The sequence below is a fragment of the Heloderma suspectum genome, chromosome 8 (assembly GCF_057233095.1).
Source record: "Heloderma suspectum isolate Gila_16-S chromosome 8, 16-S_ref, whole genome shotgun sequence".
NCBI lineage: Eukaryota > Metazoa > Chordata > Lepidosauria > Squamata > Helodermatidae > Heloderma > Heloderma suspectum.
Window position 1 is genome coordinate 24,539,446 of NC_139465.1, and position 19,024 is coordinate 24,558,469.

The 19,024-nt window shown below is 46.3% G+C and overlaps 2 protein-coding genes across 2 annotated transcripts in view; both read right to left on the reverse strand.

The window, feature by feature from the left end:
* LOC146338942 (uncharacterized) overlaps positions 1-1,865 on the reverse strand; it is a 28,960-nt gene extending 27,095 nt beyond the window's left edge. The window contains exon 1 of the mRNA XM_084813130.1: positions 943-1,865. The gene's annotated coding sequence lies outside the window, so the exon portion shown is untranslated. The remainder of the gene's footprint in view (positions 1-942) is intronic.
* Positions 756-11,735, reverse strand: LOC146338943 (uncharacterized). Its single transcript, XM_084813151.1, has 4 exons — positions 11,403-11,735; positions 10,374-10,425; positions 2,113-2,270; positions 756-1,027 (listed from the first exon to the last, which is right to left on the reverse strand). The coding sequence occupies exons 1-4, from the start codon at positions 11,547-11,549 to the stop codon at positions 962-964; spliced, it is 423 nt and encodes a 140-aa protein (XP_084669277.1). The 5' UTR covers positions 11,550-11,735; the 3' UTR covers positions 756-961.
* Positions 11,736-19,024: the final 7,289 nt, after the last annotated feature.

A 19,024-nucleotide genomic window follows, 5' to 3' on the forward strand; every position in this document is an offset into this window, starting at 1 on the left:
TTGATCTCCCCAAAGATGGCCCTGAAGGATACGGTGTTTGATGTTATCAACAATCACTGAGAGATCTAGGATAATCAAGAGGGTCACATTCCATATGAAGGGAGTCAGCCAGGGTACCCAAAGCAAGTCCAGTCTCCAAATGGGGCTTGAATCTAGACTGAAATGGATCCAGATAATTAGGTTCATCCATTCAGGATGGGACAGAATAAAAAGAACAATGATTTGGCTCTGGGAAAGGGAAAGAAACTGTTTCCAGATACGCTGCTCTAGACAAACCCACCCATGTTCTCAAGGGTCCCGGCCGCAGTTCTTCCCACTAGTTAAGCAGGAAGGCTGCACTAAGTAGCTGGAGCTCTGACCAAATAAAGGTCAAAATGGGAACAAATTTGCACACATACACACACCATAGAAAGGGGGGTCTGGATGTGCCCCTAGGACTCCAGAGTTTGTCCTACTCTGAACAAGCTGGTGGAACTCCTCCCAATGGGAGGTAGGAAAAGAGGCCAAGGTGCGACTGATCAAGTGTACTGGTGTCAGTGGTTTCAGCGGTAGGAGCCAGCTAGGGTGGCCAGGCTTTTAGTAACTGCAGCAGCATGGAACCAACCTAGTAAGCAAGCTCAGTCCCCAGCACTGTCCCTGTGGGCCTCCAACAGCACCCATGAAACTCTCCACTCCCTGTCTCCTTCAAAACATATCTTTTTAATAAAAACCTTGAAGAGGGTTGAGGCGCTAGGATCTCCTTCCTGTTCCTGGCCTGCCACTGATCAGCTGCTGGGCAGACAAGCAGAGAAGTTAAGAGTTGCTTCCTGGCCCTGTCCGATCTTCCGTCAACACAAAGCTTCCCCCTTTATGCGCTCTGTCTCTCCCCTCCTAGCCTCTAGCCTCACTCCTTGGGCTCCTTCACACAGAGCTTTTATCCTGCTATTGAGATTGCATACTCACCGAAGTTTCCAGGTCCTTTTCATGATGTCGTTAACCTCCAGGGCATATCCAGAGGTATTTCCTGGTTTTTTCGCTCCAAAAAGATCTGGAACGAATGAACCATTTTTAAAAGCTGGAATGTAATGTGACTGAAACAGCCACTACATGGCACTGTTTCACCGGGTTCTATGGAACCTTGAAAATTAAAAGCTTCCCCTCTCAGCAGTCACATGGTCACTGTCTGGGAGCCCACGATAAATGGGGAAAAGCTCCAGAATGGGAGGACTGCGGGGGTTTTCTTTAGTGTAAAGTCAGCTTTTCTCTTCCCCACCTCTTTACCTCGCAGTTTCTCCCCCTCCCAGCTTCTAGCCTTCCTCTTTCTGTCCCTTCTATCCCATTGCCTTGCTATTTTCACCTCCCTCCCAGCTTCTAGCCTCGCTGCCTCTCTCCACCACCTCTTTACCTCGCTGTTTCTCCCTCCCCCTAGCTCCTAGCCTTGTTCTTTCTCTCACTATTTCCCTCTCCTTCCCAGTCCCTAGCTTTGCTCTCTCTCTTCTCCTCACTCCTTTATCTCACTGTTTCTTCCTCCTCCCAGCCTCTGGTCTTGCTCCTTTTCAATCCCTTCCCTTCTCTCTTCTGCCAACACAAAGCTTTCCCCTTTGTGCACGCTCTCTCCCTCTCTCCACTCCTAGCCTCTAGCCTCACCCTTTCTCTTCCCCACCTCTTTACCTCGCTGTTTCTCCTTTCTCATTGCGAGTCTTGCTCTTTCTCTCACTATTTCCCCCTCCTTCCCAGCCCCTGGCCTTATTCCTTTTCTCTCCCTTCTCAATCCCTTCTCTCATTCTTCACACACACACACAGCACCTTCCCTGATGAGGGTTCTGATGGCATAGGAGGAGGTAAGTGAACCAGGTGGGGAATGGAATAACTGAGCCTGGGGTTGAGGTAGGGCCTGATGAATGCCTCCTGGAATGTGGGGGGAACGCGCCCCTCTGCATAGTGTCATACCTCTAAATGGACTAGTCTACAATGGCTTGAAGTCATTAACCAAGATGGGCAAGGACCAAGAAAGCATGTTGTAGGATAGACTTTTCCAAGAACCTTGTCGGCATCCAAAAGTGAGACAAGAAAAGCCAGCTCTGATGTTAACTCAGCCGGTCCTTTGCCCTTACATGACCGATGTGTCCATACCTTGCTACAACGGTAGGAGATCATTTGTCCATTCTGCCACTGAAAGACGGTTGTGATGGAGCCAGCTGTACTGGACGTGTTGATGATGGCTGCTTTGCTGCAACTCAGCCTCCCTGGGGGCTTTCCTGAGCTGCCTTCCTCAGCAAGGGCAGGAATGCCTGGAGAAGGAGAAGAAAGCATCAAGGGCAGCCGCACATTCTGTGGGGAGGCGTGAGCATCTATTCAGCAGTTGAAAGGCCATAGCGGGAGCACAAATGTGAGCCCAGCAGTTACTTGCCAGCGGCAACCCAGTGCACTCCTGCAGCTCATCTGCATGACAGCTACTTCCAGTCCCGGTGCAACAGGTGAACATAAGGAGAGCCATGCTGGATCAGACCAAGGGTCCATCTAGTCCAGCAGTCTGTTCACACAGTGGCCAACCAGCTGTCGACCAGGAAGCCACAAGCAGGGCATGAGCGCAACAGCACCCTCTCACCCATGTTCCCCAGCATCTGGTGCACATAGGCTCACTGTCTCTGGTACTGGAGGAAGCACATGGCCATCAGGACTAGTAGCCATGGATAGCCTTCTCCTCCAGGAATTTGTCTAGCCCGCTTTTCAAGCCATCCATATTGGTGGCCATCACTACATCCTGTGGTAGCGAATTCCATAGTTTGACTATGTGCTGTGTGAAGAAGCACTTCCTTTTATCTGTCCTGAATCTCCCACCAACCCCATTGGGTTCTAGTATTGTGAGAGAGGGAGAAAAATGTTTCCCTATCCGCATTCTCCACACCATGCATAATTCTGTAGACCTCTATCATGTTTCCCCTTACCCTCCTTTTTCCAAGCTAAACAATCCCAGCTGTTGTTTCCTTCCCTCATAGGGGAGATGCTCCAGCCCCTTGATCATTTGAGTTGCCCTTTTCTGCACTTTTTCCAGCTCTACAATATATATTTTTTTAGGTGACCAGACCTGAACACAGTGTTCCAAGTGTGGCTGCACCCCAGATTTGTATAGGGGCAGTATGATATCAGCAGTTTTATTTTCAGTTCCTTTTCTAATTATGCCTAACATGGAGTTTGCCTTTTTTTACAGTGGCTGCACACTGGGCTGACATCTTTATTGAGCTGTCCACCACAACCCCAAGATTTCTTTCCTGGTCGGTCGCTGCTAGCTCAGATCCCTTCAGGCTATACTTGAAGCTGGGATTTTTTGCCCCAATATGCATCACTTCACACTTGCTTCCATTGAACCGCATTTGCCATTTAGATGCCCATTCTCCCAGTTGGGAGAGATCCTTTTGGAGCTCCCCACAATTTCTTTTTTTTTAACCACCCTAAATACTTTGGTGTCATTGGCAAACTTGGCCACTTCACTGCTCACTCCTAATTCCAGATCATTTATGAACAGGTTGAAAAGCATTGGTCCTAATACAGATCCCTGTGGGACCCCACTATTTAATGCCTTCCATTGGGAGAATTTACCATTTATTTCTACCCTCTGCTTTCTGTTCTTTAACCAGTTACTGATCCATAAAAGGATCTGTCCTTTTATTCCATGACTGCTAAGTTTGCTCAGGAGTCTTTGGTGAGGGGCTTTGTCAAAAGCCTTTTGGAAGTCCAAGTAAACAGTGTCTACCAGATCACCCCTGTCTACTTGTTTATTGACACCCTCAAAGAACTCTAAAAGGTTAGTGAGACAGGACTTACCTTTGTGGAAGCTGTGTTGATACTTTTTCAGAACAGCTTGTCCTTCTATATGCTTACTAATTTTATCTTTAATAATGCTTTCAACCAATTTACCCAGAACAGACGTTAAGCTAACTGGCCTGTAATTTCCCAGATCCCCCCTGGATTCCTTTTTGAAAATTGGTGTTACATTGGTATAGGGGCTGGTCTTAGGCACATGTTGCATACTTTGGTTAGAAGATCAGCAATTTCATATTTGAGTTCTTTGAGAACTCTAGGATAGATATCATCTGGGCCTGGTGATTTATTTGCTTTCAATTTATCAATAAGCTTGAGAACTTCATCTTTTGCCACCAGTATTTGCCTCAGTTCTTCAGACTCCCTTCCTGAAAACATCAGTTCAGACACAGGTATCTGTCCTATATCTTCTGCAGTGAAGATAGATTAAAATAATTCATTCAGCTTCTCTGCAATCTCCTTGTCCTCCTTCAGTACTTGTTTAACTCCATTGTCATCCAATGGCCTCCCTAGCTGGTTTTCTGCTTCTGATATATTTAATGATTTTTTTATTGTTGGCCTTGACTTTGTTAGCAATATGCTCTTCAAAATGCTTTTTTGCATCTCTTATTGTCTGCTTGCATCGCCTTTGTGCAAGCTTGTGCTCCCTTTTGTTTTCCTCACTTGGGCAAGACTTCTATTTTCTGAAGGAAGCTCTCTTTTCTCTAATAGCTCCTTTAATACTGCTTGTTAACCATGATGCGACCTTTTTTTGTTTGTTTGTTTGTTTGTTTGTTTTATTAGCTGCCCATCTGGCCGGCTACCCAGCCACTCTAGGCGGTGTACAATATTAATAACAAATTTACATAATCAACTGAACAACAACAAAACATAATAAAACAACACTGCTCTAAAAAAAGCCCTAACCCACCTCAAATACCCACCTGAACAGCCAGGTTTTTAAAGCCTGGTGGAAGCTCATCAAAGAGGGGGCATGGCAGAGGTTACTAGGGAGGGAATTCCACAGAGTGGGGGCCACCACAGAAAAGGCCCTCTCCCTAGTCATCACCAGCCTAGCTGTCCAGGTTGATGGGACAGACAGAAGGCCTACCTAGGCCGATCTCATTGAGCAGTGTCCACGGTGTTGTGGGGGTCCTCCTTAAGATAGACTAGGCCAGAACCATATAGAGTTTTAAAGGTCAATGCCAACATCTTGAATTGGGCCCGAAAAACAACTGGTAACCAGTGCAACTCCTTCAGCACTGGAGTGATGTGGTCTCACCGACAGCTGCCTTTAATCAGGCGGGCCGCCACATTCTGCACCAGCTGCAACTTCTGAACTGTCTTCAAGGGTAACTCCACATAGAGCACATTATAGTAGTCTAGGTGAGAGGAGACCAAGGTATGAACTACTGATGGGAGCAGATGGTTAGGGAGATAGGGGTGCAGCCGCTGTATCAGATGGAGTTGGTACAGAGCTGCCTGGGTCACGGTTGACACCTGAGCCTCCATGGACAGCTGGGAGTCTAAAATGACCCCCAGACTGTGGACCTGGTCCTTCAGGGGTAGCCACACCCCATTAAACACTAGGTCAACATCACCCAACCTCCCCTTGTCTCCCACAAAAGGTACTTCAGTTTTGTTGGGGTTCAGTTTCAGCTTCGTCCTTTCCATCCAGCTGCTCACTGACTCCAGACACTTGGACAGGGGTTCTACAGCCACCCTTGGTGAGGATTTAAATGAGAGGTAGAGTTGCATGTCATCCACATATTTGTGACACTCCTGATGATAGCCCTCGGTGGCTTCATATAGATGTTAAATAACACTGGGGAGAGAACAGAACCCTGTGGCACCCCGCAAGTGAGCAGCCAAGGGTCTGAAGTCTCCTCCCCCAGAACTACCTTCTGGTACATGCCAGAGAGGAAGGAACGGAACCACCGTAATACAGTGTCCCCTATGCCCAACCCCTCCAGGCGGTCCAGGAGGATACCATGGTCGACGGTATCAAAAGCCACTGAGAGATTGAGGAGAAGAAGGAAGGAGCATTTGCCCCTATCCAGAGCTCTACCCATATCATCCACCAAGGCGACCAAGGCCGTTTCTGTCCCATGCCCAGGCCTGAAGCCCAACTGAAATGTATCCAGATAATCAGCTTCTCCCGAGTGTGCCTGCAATTGCAAAGCCACTACCTGCTCAATCACCTTGCCCCCAAATGGCAGGTTCAAGACCAGGCGAAAGTTGTTCAAGTCTTGGGGATCCAAGGAGGGCTTCTTTAACAGTGGCCTTATCACCGCCTTCTTGAGGACTGATGGTATCACTCCCTCCTCAAGGCAGGCATTCACCACTGCCTTGATCTCCTCCCTCAATCTCTCTCTGCAGCTTATAATGAGCCAAGATGGGCAAGGATCGAGTAAGCAGGTGGTTGGCCTTAAGATGAAAGCACCTTGTCCACTTCCTCTGAAGGAAGAAGCTGGAACCGATCCCACACAACCAGTCTGCCACTGGCCGCCCCTTGTTCACTAACTGTATCCACAGCGCACAGAATAGCACTCCTGATCCAGTCAATTTTATCTGCAAAGTGCTTTGCAAACTCATCACAGGAGGCCTTAGAATGCTCCACTGGTTCCGGAACAACTGGACTGACCACATTCCAGACCACTTAGAACAGCCTCCTGGGTTGCAGATGCGATAGAGGCGGCATAAAAATTCATTTTTGCTGCTCTTATCACCTCATGGTAGGCTGAAGCTACAGCTCTAACCCGTGTCCGATTATCTTTGGAGTGAGATTTCCACCACCGGCACTCTAGCCTTCTCACCTCCAGCTTCAGAGCTCGCAACCATGGGGTGAACCATGCTGCAGACTGAGCTCTGTTCGGGGGGAGAGGGTGTTTCGAAGCCACATGGTCTAATGCCCCAGTGATGGCAGCATGCCATCCATCCACCAGGATCTTGACCAAGTGACCGTTTGTGCACTCCAAAGAATCTCCAAGTGGTATACATTTTAGCTGGGCTTCTATTATTGTGGTTTTGAGTAGTCTCCAAGCTTTTTGAAGGGGTTTAATTCTCTTGACTCCCCCTTTTAACTTCCTTTTCACCAGTTCCCTCATTTTAGAGAAGTTTCCTCTTTTGATGTCAAATGTGACTGTGTTGGACTTCCTGGGCAATTTCCCACTTAAATATATATTAAATCTGATAGCACTGTGATCACTGTTTCCAATTGGTTCAACAACACTTACATCTCATACTTGGTTCTGGGTGACACCACTTAGGATTAAATTCAAGGTTTAATTTAACATGCCAGAACCTCTGGTCAGTTCCATGACCAACTGTTCTAGGGCATAATCATTTAGGGCATCAAGAAATGTAACCTCTTTGTCATGGCTGGAACATGCATTTATCCAATCAAGGTGGGAGTAATTGAAGTCGCCCATTATCACAACACTTCCTTGTTTGGAAGACTCCCTGATTTTGTTTTCCATCTCAAGGTCACTCTGAGCATTCTGGTCTGAGGGACGATAGCATGTTCCTAGAACTAAATTAGTTTTGGAGCCCGGTACTGTCAACCACAGAGCTTCTGTGGAAGAGCCTATCAGTTTTAGATGTTCTAGTCCACTCAACACTATGCCTTCTTTGACGTACAGGGCAACACCTCCCCCAGTACACCCTTCCCTGTCCTTCCGATAGAGTTTATATCCAGAGATGACCGCATCCCACTGGTTCTCTCCGCTCCCTCAGGTTTCTGTAATGCCCACTATATCCAGGTTTTCCTTTAAAATCAAGCACTCCAACTCTCCCATTTTGGCACAGAGGCTTCTAGCATTTGCAAAGACACACCTATACACAGTGTCCTTCCCCAGATGCCTCTGGCATGTGCATCTTTTGCTATGGGATGTTGGCCCCTTTGATTGGCTATCATGTTCTACGATGTGCTCCTGGCCTATTTCCTCCCCTTCTACCTTTGGGCAATCAAAAACATTTTCATTTTCATCCCCTAGGGATGGTTTAACCCGAGCTGGATGTTTCCCAGCTCCCCAGGGTTTAGTTTAAAAGCTGCTCCGCCACCCTTTTTAAGTTTAGTGCCAGCTGTCTGGTTCCATTTTGGTTCAAGTGGAGCCCATCCCCCTTGTACAGGCCTGGCTTGTCCCAAAACATTCCCCAGTGCCTAACAAATCTGAACCCCTCCTCTCTGCACCACCATCTCATCCACACATTGAGACTCCTCAGCTTCGCCTGTCTAGCTGGCCCTCCACATACAACAGGTAGCATTTCTGAGAAAGCCACCTTGGTGGTCCTGGATCTCAACCTCCTACCTAGCAACCTAAATTTGGCTTCCAGGACCTCACGACTACATTTCCCCACATCGTTGGTACCAACATGGACCACGACCACTGACTCCACCCCAGCACTATCTACTAGGCTAACTAGACGACGCGTGACCTCCGCAACCTTCACACCAGGCAGGCAATTCACCATGCAGTCTACACGCCCATCACAAACCCAGCTGTCTATGTGTCTAATGATCGAATCTCCCACTACCACAAGCCCCCCTCCCCCCAGAGGCACATCCTCGGCCCAAGAGGATATTTGTTTATCTTCTGAGGACTGGGTCCCTTCTAAGGGATCATTTCCCTCTTCCTCAGAATGACGCCCTCCTTCCCCGAGACCCGCATTCACCATGACAACAGAGGAGCTGTCACCCTGGGAGCAGGACACAGCTAATGGGTCCCTGAAGGTCTCATCCACCAACCTCTCTGCCTCTCTTAGCTTCTCCAGGTCAGCAACCTGGGCCTCAAGGGAACGCATTTCTTCCCCTGAGAGCCAGGAGCTCATTACGCCGAGCACACACCATGACTTCTGTCCAGCAGGTAGATAGTTGTACATGTGGCACTCAGTGCAATACCCTGGATAGCCCCCTCCACACTGCTGGCTTTCTACTTTCATAACTGTTTTTTTATTATTTGGGTGTGTTTTCCCTGGAAAACATGGTTGTTTACTATGAGAAGTTGGGGAAATTATTTATAGTTATTGATTTTCAGTTACTTACTGTGAGTACGGAGTAGGGAGAGAAGAGTTCACTGCCATGGCTTCCTTGCCCTGTTGCTAAACTGGCACAGTTGCTTAACTCGCTTGTTTGCTGATGCTTCGTCACTGGGGCTCCTCGCGCTCGGAGAGCTGGCTCCCTCGCAAGCATGCCTCCTTATATAGGTAGACCCAACTTCTGCTGCAGTGAATCTGATTGGAGGGCCTCATTTGAAAAGCAAGGGAGGCTGTGTGAAAACTCCCATTGAGCATTATCTTTCCTGCTCTCTTGCATCTGCACAAAAGTATGTTAGAAGTGCAGTAACTGCAAAAATGCTAACTTTCCCTGCACTGCATTGTGCTGTCATGAGGGAGAATGCTTGAAAACCTGAAGTTCAAGAATCTGAAACAATTCTTCAGCACAGATATTTGTTAAATTAAAAATTAGTATCACTTTTTAAAAACCTATGCCCAAATTTCTACTTTATTTCTCTGAGCAGTTGTATATGTAGCTAACACAGATGTGTGTATTGTGTCCAACATTTCTTTAAAAATATACTAGCTGAATGGTTCTTCAGAGCTATCCTGGTGTTTTTAGTGATTTTATGAACTGTGTTCATATCATCTTCTGCCATATAAGAGTATGTATTATATCATAATGAAATAGAAACATTATTTCCATCACTTGCACATTCACACATATGCAAGTTCATTGTGTATTGCGCCAATCAGGTGTGCGTGAGTATATGTGCTCAATATCACATGCCTTCATATCTGAAAATGATCAGTCCATATATGGTGTAAATATGGCACTTAAAAAAAAAAAGAGCAGGTTTGTTGTGAAAAGTTGATCTATGCTGCCACATTATATCGAGTAACAACCACAGACATCTGAAAAGGGACTGTCTCCACCAGGAGACCTTCTAGCAACTTTTCACAAGAGAATGTTGTCCTTAAATATCCTTTACATTAAATATCCTTTACCAATAGACATTTATAGTGCAATCTTGTACATGGGCATCTCTACACCAGCCTAAAATCCTGCATTTAAAATGGGGCTTTCTGCTTCCATTTTAAATGCAGGATCACAACTGACTCCCTTTATACGTGCTTCCTTTCCCCCTCCTCTTCCCCCCTCCTTCTCCTCGTATCTGAGTCTTGCCACTTTAACTCTTTTCACAGAGGAAACTGAAGCAGAACACAACAGCTCATTATCTGTGATCTATTTAAAAATGGAACAAAGGGCATTTAGGGCAGAGGATGCCCTAGAGGGTCACAGCAGGATCACAGCATCATGTAAAGAGCCCACAAACTTCTGTGAAGCAGCAATCTCAATCGCAGGATAAAAGCTCCGTGTGAAGGAGCCCCACGTCTCTTCAGAAGTAAGCCCCACTGAGTTCAATGGAGCTTTCTCCTGAGTAAGAATGGGTAGGACTGAAACCTTAATCTGCAAAAAAAAAAAAAAGTAATCTTTTGAGAGAGGCAGCTTAAAAATAATTTTAGTTAAATAACTACATTTTGTGAAAGGTCCTTGAATCTCAATTATTCCCCACATCAATTTAGGAGGCACATACCCAATGGGATGATCTCTGTTCCCTGGTGTTCAGCAGCCAAATTCCTCAATTCCTGAAATATATGAAAACCGGAGACTTAGGATGGAACAGCAGGTCCTGGAGAGAGGATTGTTGGAGATGAGACAGGGAAGGCGGGAGGAAGTTAAAACAGACGTGGTTTACTCATCTGGGGAGGCAATTGTTGCATTGTTGTGCCAGAGCAAAAGTGCCCTGCATAATGTATCCCAGCTTGAACACTGATTTTGTAAACAGTCCTGCTCTAAGTGAGGAACTCAGGGAGTGTACAAGGTTATGCAACTATATTTCCTACAGGAAAAAGTATGTAGGGAATACACTGGTCCTGTCTTCACAATCAGATGAGAACCAGAGATTATTCTTTAGGTTATGTCCTCATAGTCAATTAATACAGGTCAGTTACCCCTTTGACAAGCTGAGGAGTGTTTTCTCCCATTCTTCCGATGCATTTTAATAAGAACAGACTTTGCGATCCTAAGCACTTTGACCCAGAAGTAAGTCTCATTGACCTCAAGATGATTTCCTACTTAATTATATTAATCCCATGTTCTGCATTTCAAAATATATAAACTGATTTATTCTCATAATTTCCAACACCCAATAAGATAATTGCTTCTCCCTTTAAAGCTCTTCAGATCAGTGAGTGGGAGAAATCAACCTCTTTTCTCTTCATTCCTCCCTAATTCTGCAAAGAAAGATCAAGGCACATAACTAATCCATGTATCATAAAATAATCCATGTATCATAAGATCAAGGCACATAACTAATCCATGTAACATAAAATAATCCATGTAACATAAGATCAAGGCACATAACTAATCTGTGATCAAGGCACATAACTAATCAATGCTTAAGTGAACAGCTGCTGAAATGTCCCCAAAGTACAAAACCTGCCTTGGAAAGTGGAAGGTAAAAGGACATGTAAGATTGCCCCCATATTACCTTGGCACCAGGGAAAATACCCTTGTTTAAGCGCCCATCCTAAAACAAAGCTGACTCCATCCTGGGGCTCACCTGGGTACCTGGTCCTTTTGGGTCCTGGCAGGAGGCAAAGATCCATTCTGGCCCATTGTTTTTCTTAACCAGCTGCCTGACCAGCTCCAAGCCAATGCCCCGGTTGGACCCGGTCACCAGGATGCTGCGCACATTCAGCATGGCCATCTCTCTTGCCAGCCCAAACAAGACCTTTTGACAGGAAATCTCAGCAAAATCTGGCCCCAGGCTCCTCCACCCCGGCTTGCATAAGCTGCCTGGCCCTCTGTCAGCTCAGAGTGCAAAGAGTAATTGAGAACAGAGTGAAAAAGAGAGAAAATGCTTGCAAGCAATGGATTTGTGCAGGCTTTCTATGTGACATTCAGGTGGGTGGATGGGTTCAGGTTCTTGTTGAGCCCTGCTGCCACTTTTTAGAGTTGGCAAAGGATAAAGTTTCATTTAGTTAAAGAATATTTAATCAAGCAAACTCAGTGTGGTCTTGCTAGTCCTTATGCAAATAGGGAGGTAGAGATCATTTTTTAAAAAATGGGATGTAGAACTGAATTTCTTAAAGTTAATGATGATAAAATCAAAATCATGGTGTTTGCTAAACAACCCAGAATATGGACCTTACATAACCATTCTATTGCACAATGCTTCTCTTATTAAAGTGGCACAGTCATGCCCCTTTAGTTAAGGCGAGTAGCAAAAAAAAAAAAGGGGTGTCTTTCATTATACACCTCAATATTTGATTGCTTATACAATCGAATATTGTTGAGCTAATAACCTGAAGCTTGGCATTCGTGATCTTTGCCAGGGGCCCCCAACCTTTTTGGACCCATGAACAGATTTGGGAATTTGGGAAACTGGTCTAGGCACCACCACAAAATGGATTCCACAGAGGATATGAGCAAAGGGCTGGATGCGCCCAATCTTGTCTGATCTTGGAAGCTAAGCTGGGTCAGCCCTGGTTAGCACTTGGATGGGAGACCACCTGGAAATCAGGTTTCCTGCATTGAGCAGGGTGTTGGACTCAATGGTCTTATAAGCCCCTTCCAACCCTATGAATCTATGATTCTAGTCACATAATGATTGCCATGGGAGCCTAGCTAGTCAAAGAACAGGTAATTCACCCAAGAAATGGAATACAAGAAGAGGAAGAGTGTGAACTCCAAAGCCAAGCCACGTATTCAACCCCACAGAAGCTTGACAAAATAACCATTTCATAGATGGCAAATTAGTGAGGCTGAGAGACAATTCTCAAGATCCATCCATCCACCCACTTCCACCACCACCACCCCGCTCTCTCTCTCTCTCTCTCTCTCTCTCTCTCTCTCACACACACCAATTCCTTAACTATCCCTTCCTTCCTTCCTCCCTTCCTTTCTAATGTTGCAATCCTAGGCATGCTTACATGGAACTCAGTGGGACTTACTTCTGAGCAGGCCCACATAGGATTGCTCTATTCATCCCGTCCATAAACACACAGAGACACCCCAGCCCCCAAAGGAAAGAAAACATTTTCCTTGCCTGGAACACAGGCTCAGCCACTCCATTCCCCACCCGGCGCTTCTACTTCCTCCTCTGCCACCAGAGCCCCCATCTGAGATGGTGCTCTTTGTGTGAGAGAGACAGGAAGGGAGAGAAAAAGAGCAAGGGGCTGGGAGAGAGCGGAAGTAGTGAGAGGAAGAGGAAGGCTGTAAGAGTGGGAGAAACACTGCGGTGAAGGGGTGTGGGAGAGAAGTAGTGAAGCTAGAGGATGAGATTGGGGAGAAATAGCAAGAAGGGGGTGAAAGGGAAAGAGCAAGGCTAGGGATGGGGAAGGGAGAGAAATACCAAGGTAAAAGGACTCGGGGGAGACTAGAGGCTGAAAGAGACACAGGAGAGAGAGAGAGCACAACAGGGGGAAAGGTCTGTGGGAGTAGAAGAAGATTGGGCAGTACCAAGAAGCAGCTCTTCCTTTCTCTTCCTGCCTGCTAAACAGTGGCAGGTTCAGGAACGAGGAGAATCTGGCAGCTTAATGTTTTCAATGTTTTTATTAAAAATACATTTTTGAAGAGGGAAGGGAGTGGAAAACTTTGTGGGTGCTGTTTCAGGTCATGTTCGGGGACCCTGATCTTCATGATGTCTGCAGGTGTGCCAAATTTCAAACCAATCTGATAAAAATAGCCACAAATACAGCAAGTCAAAAAGTGCTAAAAAATTTACACATTTACCATTTTTACTCCAATTTATGAACAGAAATAAATCAGAGGCCCCATGCCTGCAATTTACATTGCCAAGAAGTGATCCAGTTGTAATGTACATTGCAGACAGGGAGGTTAAAGCCTCTCTACCCCACACACACACCAGGACCCCAATCTGTGATCCACATAGATCATGGATGCCAAAAGTTATTAGCCCTTCCTCCTAATATGGCAGCTGGTCTTTGTGTTGAGGTGGGGTTACCATCAGTTTCTAATAGAATGAACAAGGTATTCTGTTTTGACTAGCAGACCCTTGCTGAAGAAAGGGTCTAGGTCATTTGGAACACTGCTAAAGAACTGGCAGAAGAGAAGTTCCAGAAGCGTGGTCAGAGCAGTCCAAGGTCAGGTCTTAGATAGGCAGAACAACAAATGAATAGCAACATGGAGAGCCCCAAAGACAGAACATTCCAGAAGCATAGTTAGCCAGGTCCAAGAACAGGTCTAGTATACACAGAACAAAGAAATGGAAAGCACCGCAGAGAGTTTCAAGTGGGGCTGGTAGCCAGACAAGCTTAACTTGTATGTTGCTCCAACAACTAGGAGACTCTGAATGAGCCTTAAGTAGGGTTTTGGCTCCCTCTAGGTTGTTAACTCAGCCCCTGCCCCACTCCCCGAATAAGGCCTTCTCATTTAAAGGCAACTTTCTTGCACTAGAAGCCTTTGACTATGAGAATGCGGAGATACTGCAGTGTAGTGGTGGCATCAAAGCTAGAGTCCTCAGAATCTAAGCATGGTCATAGAACTTCCTCCCAGTTCTTCATGTGTTTTGGGAAAGAGGGGTTTGTGAGGCTGCCCGTCAGAGGTCTCTGCCCCTGAGGAGAGGGGGGGGGGATTGGAGCCCTGCATCCTGACACAAGGCCATTTTCTTTTATTTGAAAGGATTGGTTGATATGCTTAACCATTATTTGGCCAAACTTTGCTATCTTGAATAGAGAAGGAAGGGTGGGTTCTTTCTTTTCTGAAAGACTGGCCCAATTTTTTCTTCCACTGGATTTCGTATATTTAAGTTAATCAAAAGTCAAAATTAAAGACTGTTTAAATTTACTGGATGCTAATAAAGATTTAGAAATGATTCAACAAACATGATGTAGTGGGTGGTACCATCTTTATAACTCTCTCATTATCTTACTTCCTTGACTTAATCTTAGTTGAGACAAGCATTTATGGAATTATGTTTACAGACTATGCCTTCTTATCTGGATGGGAGGTATGAAATCCTCATATTTCAATGTATTTCTGTAATAGAAATATTAGAGAATATTATATAGTATGCATTTTTTGTGAGTTGTAGGCCAGTCCCAGGAAAAGCTTTCTTGTACCTTTGCTAAAAGATTAGTTCTGGAATATGAGCCAGAACTAATAAGGAATAAACACCGGTGGAAGGGGCTGGTTGATGATATCTTTGCAGGCAGCTCTGTCTAGAGGCCTAAAGAAACTTGTAATGGCATGTATGTAAAGCATTGGAGACAACTGTCAAGTCCTGGGGGAAGGTAATACCTGCGTACTTGAAAGCTCCATTCATGCTACAGTTTAGCTTCTGGTCTGCAACCCAAATAATCACCAGCTATTGGTTCTAGGGCATCCCATCTACTGAACCTGGATCTGTACTTTGAGCCATCTAGTTACAAGAGAGATCTGCAATAAAATGTTGCACATGATGTATCATTTCCCTGAACAAGAGAGCTTTGTTGGCTGGGTTCCCTCTTGCACTCACAGAGCTGGGCTCTCTCATGAGCCTGTCCTACCTCCTAAAACTGCCCTATGAACAACAAAGAATCTTGTGGCACCTTAAGGACTAACACATCTATTCTGGCATAAACTTTCATGGACACTGCTCCCTTTATCACTCTGGAAATTCTGCTTATTTAAGCTGCTGGGATCATGTGTCAGCTTAGAACCTCCATCTGGCAATGGCACAGTGCCCCACAGGTCCCCAAAGCATGTCAGTGCATAATCCGCTTTGTTCCAATGTCTGCTCAAGTTCCATGTCTGGCAACAGTGGAAGGGCTGTAGCTCAGGGTAGTGCGCATGCCCTGCTTGCAAAAGGTCCCAGGTTCAATTCCTGGCATTTCCAGATAGGGCTGGGGGAAAACCCTGGTTTGAAAACCTGCAGAGCTTCTGCCAGTCAATAAAGAGCCAAATAGACCAATGGTCATTATTTATGTTCCAGTGCCACCCAACTGCTCATGGCATGACAAAGAAAGAAGTGGGGTTTATTGTGTAGTTCCTAGAAGCACTGCCTAAGGCTGGTGAAGGATTTCTTGTTGCCTAGCTTGGGAGGGGAGTTGGTAGAAGGCAATGAAGATGTTTTAGACAAGAGAGAGAAGCTGCCTGAAAGCCAGGAGTCTGTGCAGGCTTTTAGGGGCCCTTTGGACCAAGCAGGAGTTTCGAGCTCCGGTTGTGCCTTGCTGCAGTTTTCAGGGGTTTCTAAGGTCCCCTTCAGCCATTATATTTTTAGATGTACAGCCAAGATGCTTTAAAATGTACTTTATGAATACGTGTATCGTATTTGTCATGGTCATAGGGGTGTACGAAACCCCACTTTCCTGGCTCCACCGGGTTCCGCAGGTGGGGGGAGGTGATCTGTTCCTCCCCCCGGAATCCTGCCCAGCTGGCTCCGCGGTCAGGTCGCAGAGCCGCCGGCCAGGCCAACCCGCAGCGGGGCCTCCAGCCGCTGCCGGGCTGGTGCGGACATGGAACTACGATCAGCTGCAGCTCCTTGCAAAGTGAGATGTGTAAAATGGCCCCAAAACAGCTGTTCGGAAGGGGCCAGCCCAGGACAACCCAAAGCCAGGTCCTGATAGACACACAGAAGTTGCATTTCAGAACTGAAGTTCGCTAACAAACTTGATGGAAGTTGTCAGGGCTCGTGTTAAAGATTATGGGCTGCTCTGTGTCTGCCAACAAACAAACAAACCCCCCAAACAAAAACCAACACACCATTTTTCTTATACTACATTATATTACCTTCCCTTTTAAGCTTCCTGCATTATGTTACCTTCCTTTTTCTTACAGAGATTGCTGGCTAATCGTTCAAGAGGAGTGGTTGATATTTTCTCAGTGGAAGAGATTATGGGAAAGTGGCAACTTTCCCAGCCTAGCTAGGACAGCATAAATGAGGTCTTTGTGTGTGAAAAGAACAACCCAGATATTTGTAAATAAGCCCAGTGATCTCCTCTTCCAAAGAAAACCAAACCTGGTGCCTCTGGAGCTACTTACTGTCCTGGGAAGCGGGAAGCATGTAACAATATATTAGTATTTCTTCTCAGTTTCCTCTCATTAAAAGGAACACCTTTCACTTTGGGAACCAGAGACCTGGTTGACGTCAGGGCAAAAACTTTCCCCCCTCCTATACAGATGCAGGAAATCCCAGTGGAAGGGAAGGGAAGGGCAATTTTACTTCACCTCCTCTCCCCAATTGCAGTTGTTTAAACTTCTCCCACAGATGTCTTGACTATTGGTATAAATGCAGGGGTGGGTGGCTTGTGACCCACCAGATGTTTTAGCCTACAACTCCCATAAGCACTAGCCAGCATAGCCAATGGTGGGAGTTGTAGGCCGAAACACCTGGAGGGCCACTTCACCCCTGCTGAAGTTTCATACAAAGTATTCTTAGGGTGCCTCCATTTGGAGGATTCTTACCCTATAGCTAGGTCAGGGGTGCACAACCTATAGCCCTCAAGTCATGTTGTGCATCCCCCAAGACCCAGCTGCCACCATAAAAACCACCACTGCAAAAACACAACACCGTAGTGTTAATGGCAGTGGCAACCAAGGTTTGGGGCACAAAACAGTGAGGAGGTTTCATCCTCCCTCCCCCATGACCCTGAAGTAGCTCAGATCAATGCATTACTACCACTAATACTGGTAGTAAAGTAGCAGTCACATCCAGCTGGCTCAGGTGAGGAGTAGGCTGCAGCTTGCTGCTCCCTTCCCCCACAAAACCCTGAAGGAGCCCAAATCGCTGCTTTACTGCTGCTAACAGCAGTGGGAAAGCAGTGACTAGGCTGGAACCTCCTTCTGATGATGCTGTTGAGTTGCAGGGTTCTGCCACGGATCAGATCGTGAGCAGGGGTCAGGTTTCTCAAGAAGCAAGGCAGACAAGTATCAGCACCATGGAAAGCTTCAAGGGTTGCCTGCATGTTGCTCCAAGGAAGGCTAGAGCAACTCTGAAGCTTCAATAGCAAGTTAGCGGCTGCTTAGGTCCACCTCTACACTGGCTGAGACTTTGATCCTTAAAGCGATCTGATCTGTTTCAACAACCTCAGGCTGCAACAACATGGGAGTGGATGCGGCATGCTAGTGTCTTCATGACCTGAGTCCTCAGAGTCTGAGCATAGAAATGCAAGCTCCTCGGGACACGGGGAGGCTGTCTCCCTGGGGTTCCTCTGGAAAAGTGCGTTCTGGGGAGACGGAAGCCTCACGAGGTCTTTCCATGGGAGAGTCTTCTCCTATTGACTCCGGAGAGTCTTCTGGGGATGAGGGGTCAGAAGCCTCTGAGGATGATGGTTCGGGGTGCTGATTCATGACAGGTGGCTTGGGCAGGGAGGAAGCAGCAGCCTCCTCCCTTCCCCAGTGATCCCGACACAGTAGCCCTTGAAGTGTGTGTGTGCATGTGCAGACATGTGCAAGACCCCAACCAACACCAAATGCAGCCCTCGGGGCCAAAAGGTTTGTGCCCCCAATGTGCTGTCCAAGGTTGTGTTGGCCATTGGTTGCTTTTCCACTTTCTTTTTTTTTTTCTGGTAAATCAGATTGCCAATGAGTGCCTACACGTGGCAGGCATTCCCACATGTATATCCGTCTATGCGTTCTCCACACAGTGGGCATGACTTAGACAGCTGGCAGCTTTTTATCTCTCCCTTCCACTTCTCCTTGTAATTGATGTTTTTTATTCCTGCCTTCTCCCAACGTTGTTGAATCTGCCATGTTAATCAGTTTCAATTATTTTGTTTGATGTCGTTTCTCCCCACACAGACACATCTCAATTCTCAACATTATCGTAGCAATAAAAACCCAGCTCAGACATGTCGAAATCTGCCTCGCTGACAGTTTTCCACCTGCACCCTTGGAGAATCAGTAGCTTTATCTAATTATGGGAGGAAAAGCAACTGTATTGCCCATCAGAAGAGATCTGGAGACCTTGAAACCTTGCCCATTTTTTGTGATCTTTGAGTTGACCTAATACAATTATTTCACTATATGGCTTTTGGTATTTTAGGGCGCAATCCTATGCATGTTTAGACAAAAAAATGTCCTACAACTCCCAGCATTCCCCAGCCAGCAGGAATGGCTGGGGAATGCTGGGAATTGTGGGACTTTTTTTGCCTAAACATGCATAGGATTGTGCCCTTAACTGATTAGTTCCTGAAGTTGTTTCCTCTTCTCCCCGAGACTGTGTTTTTTAAACAAGTACCA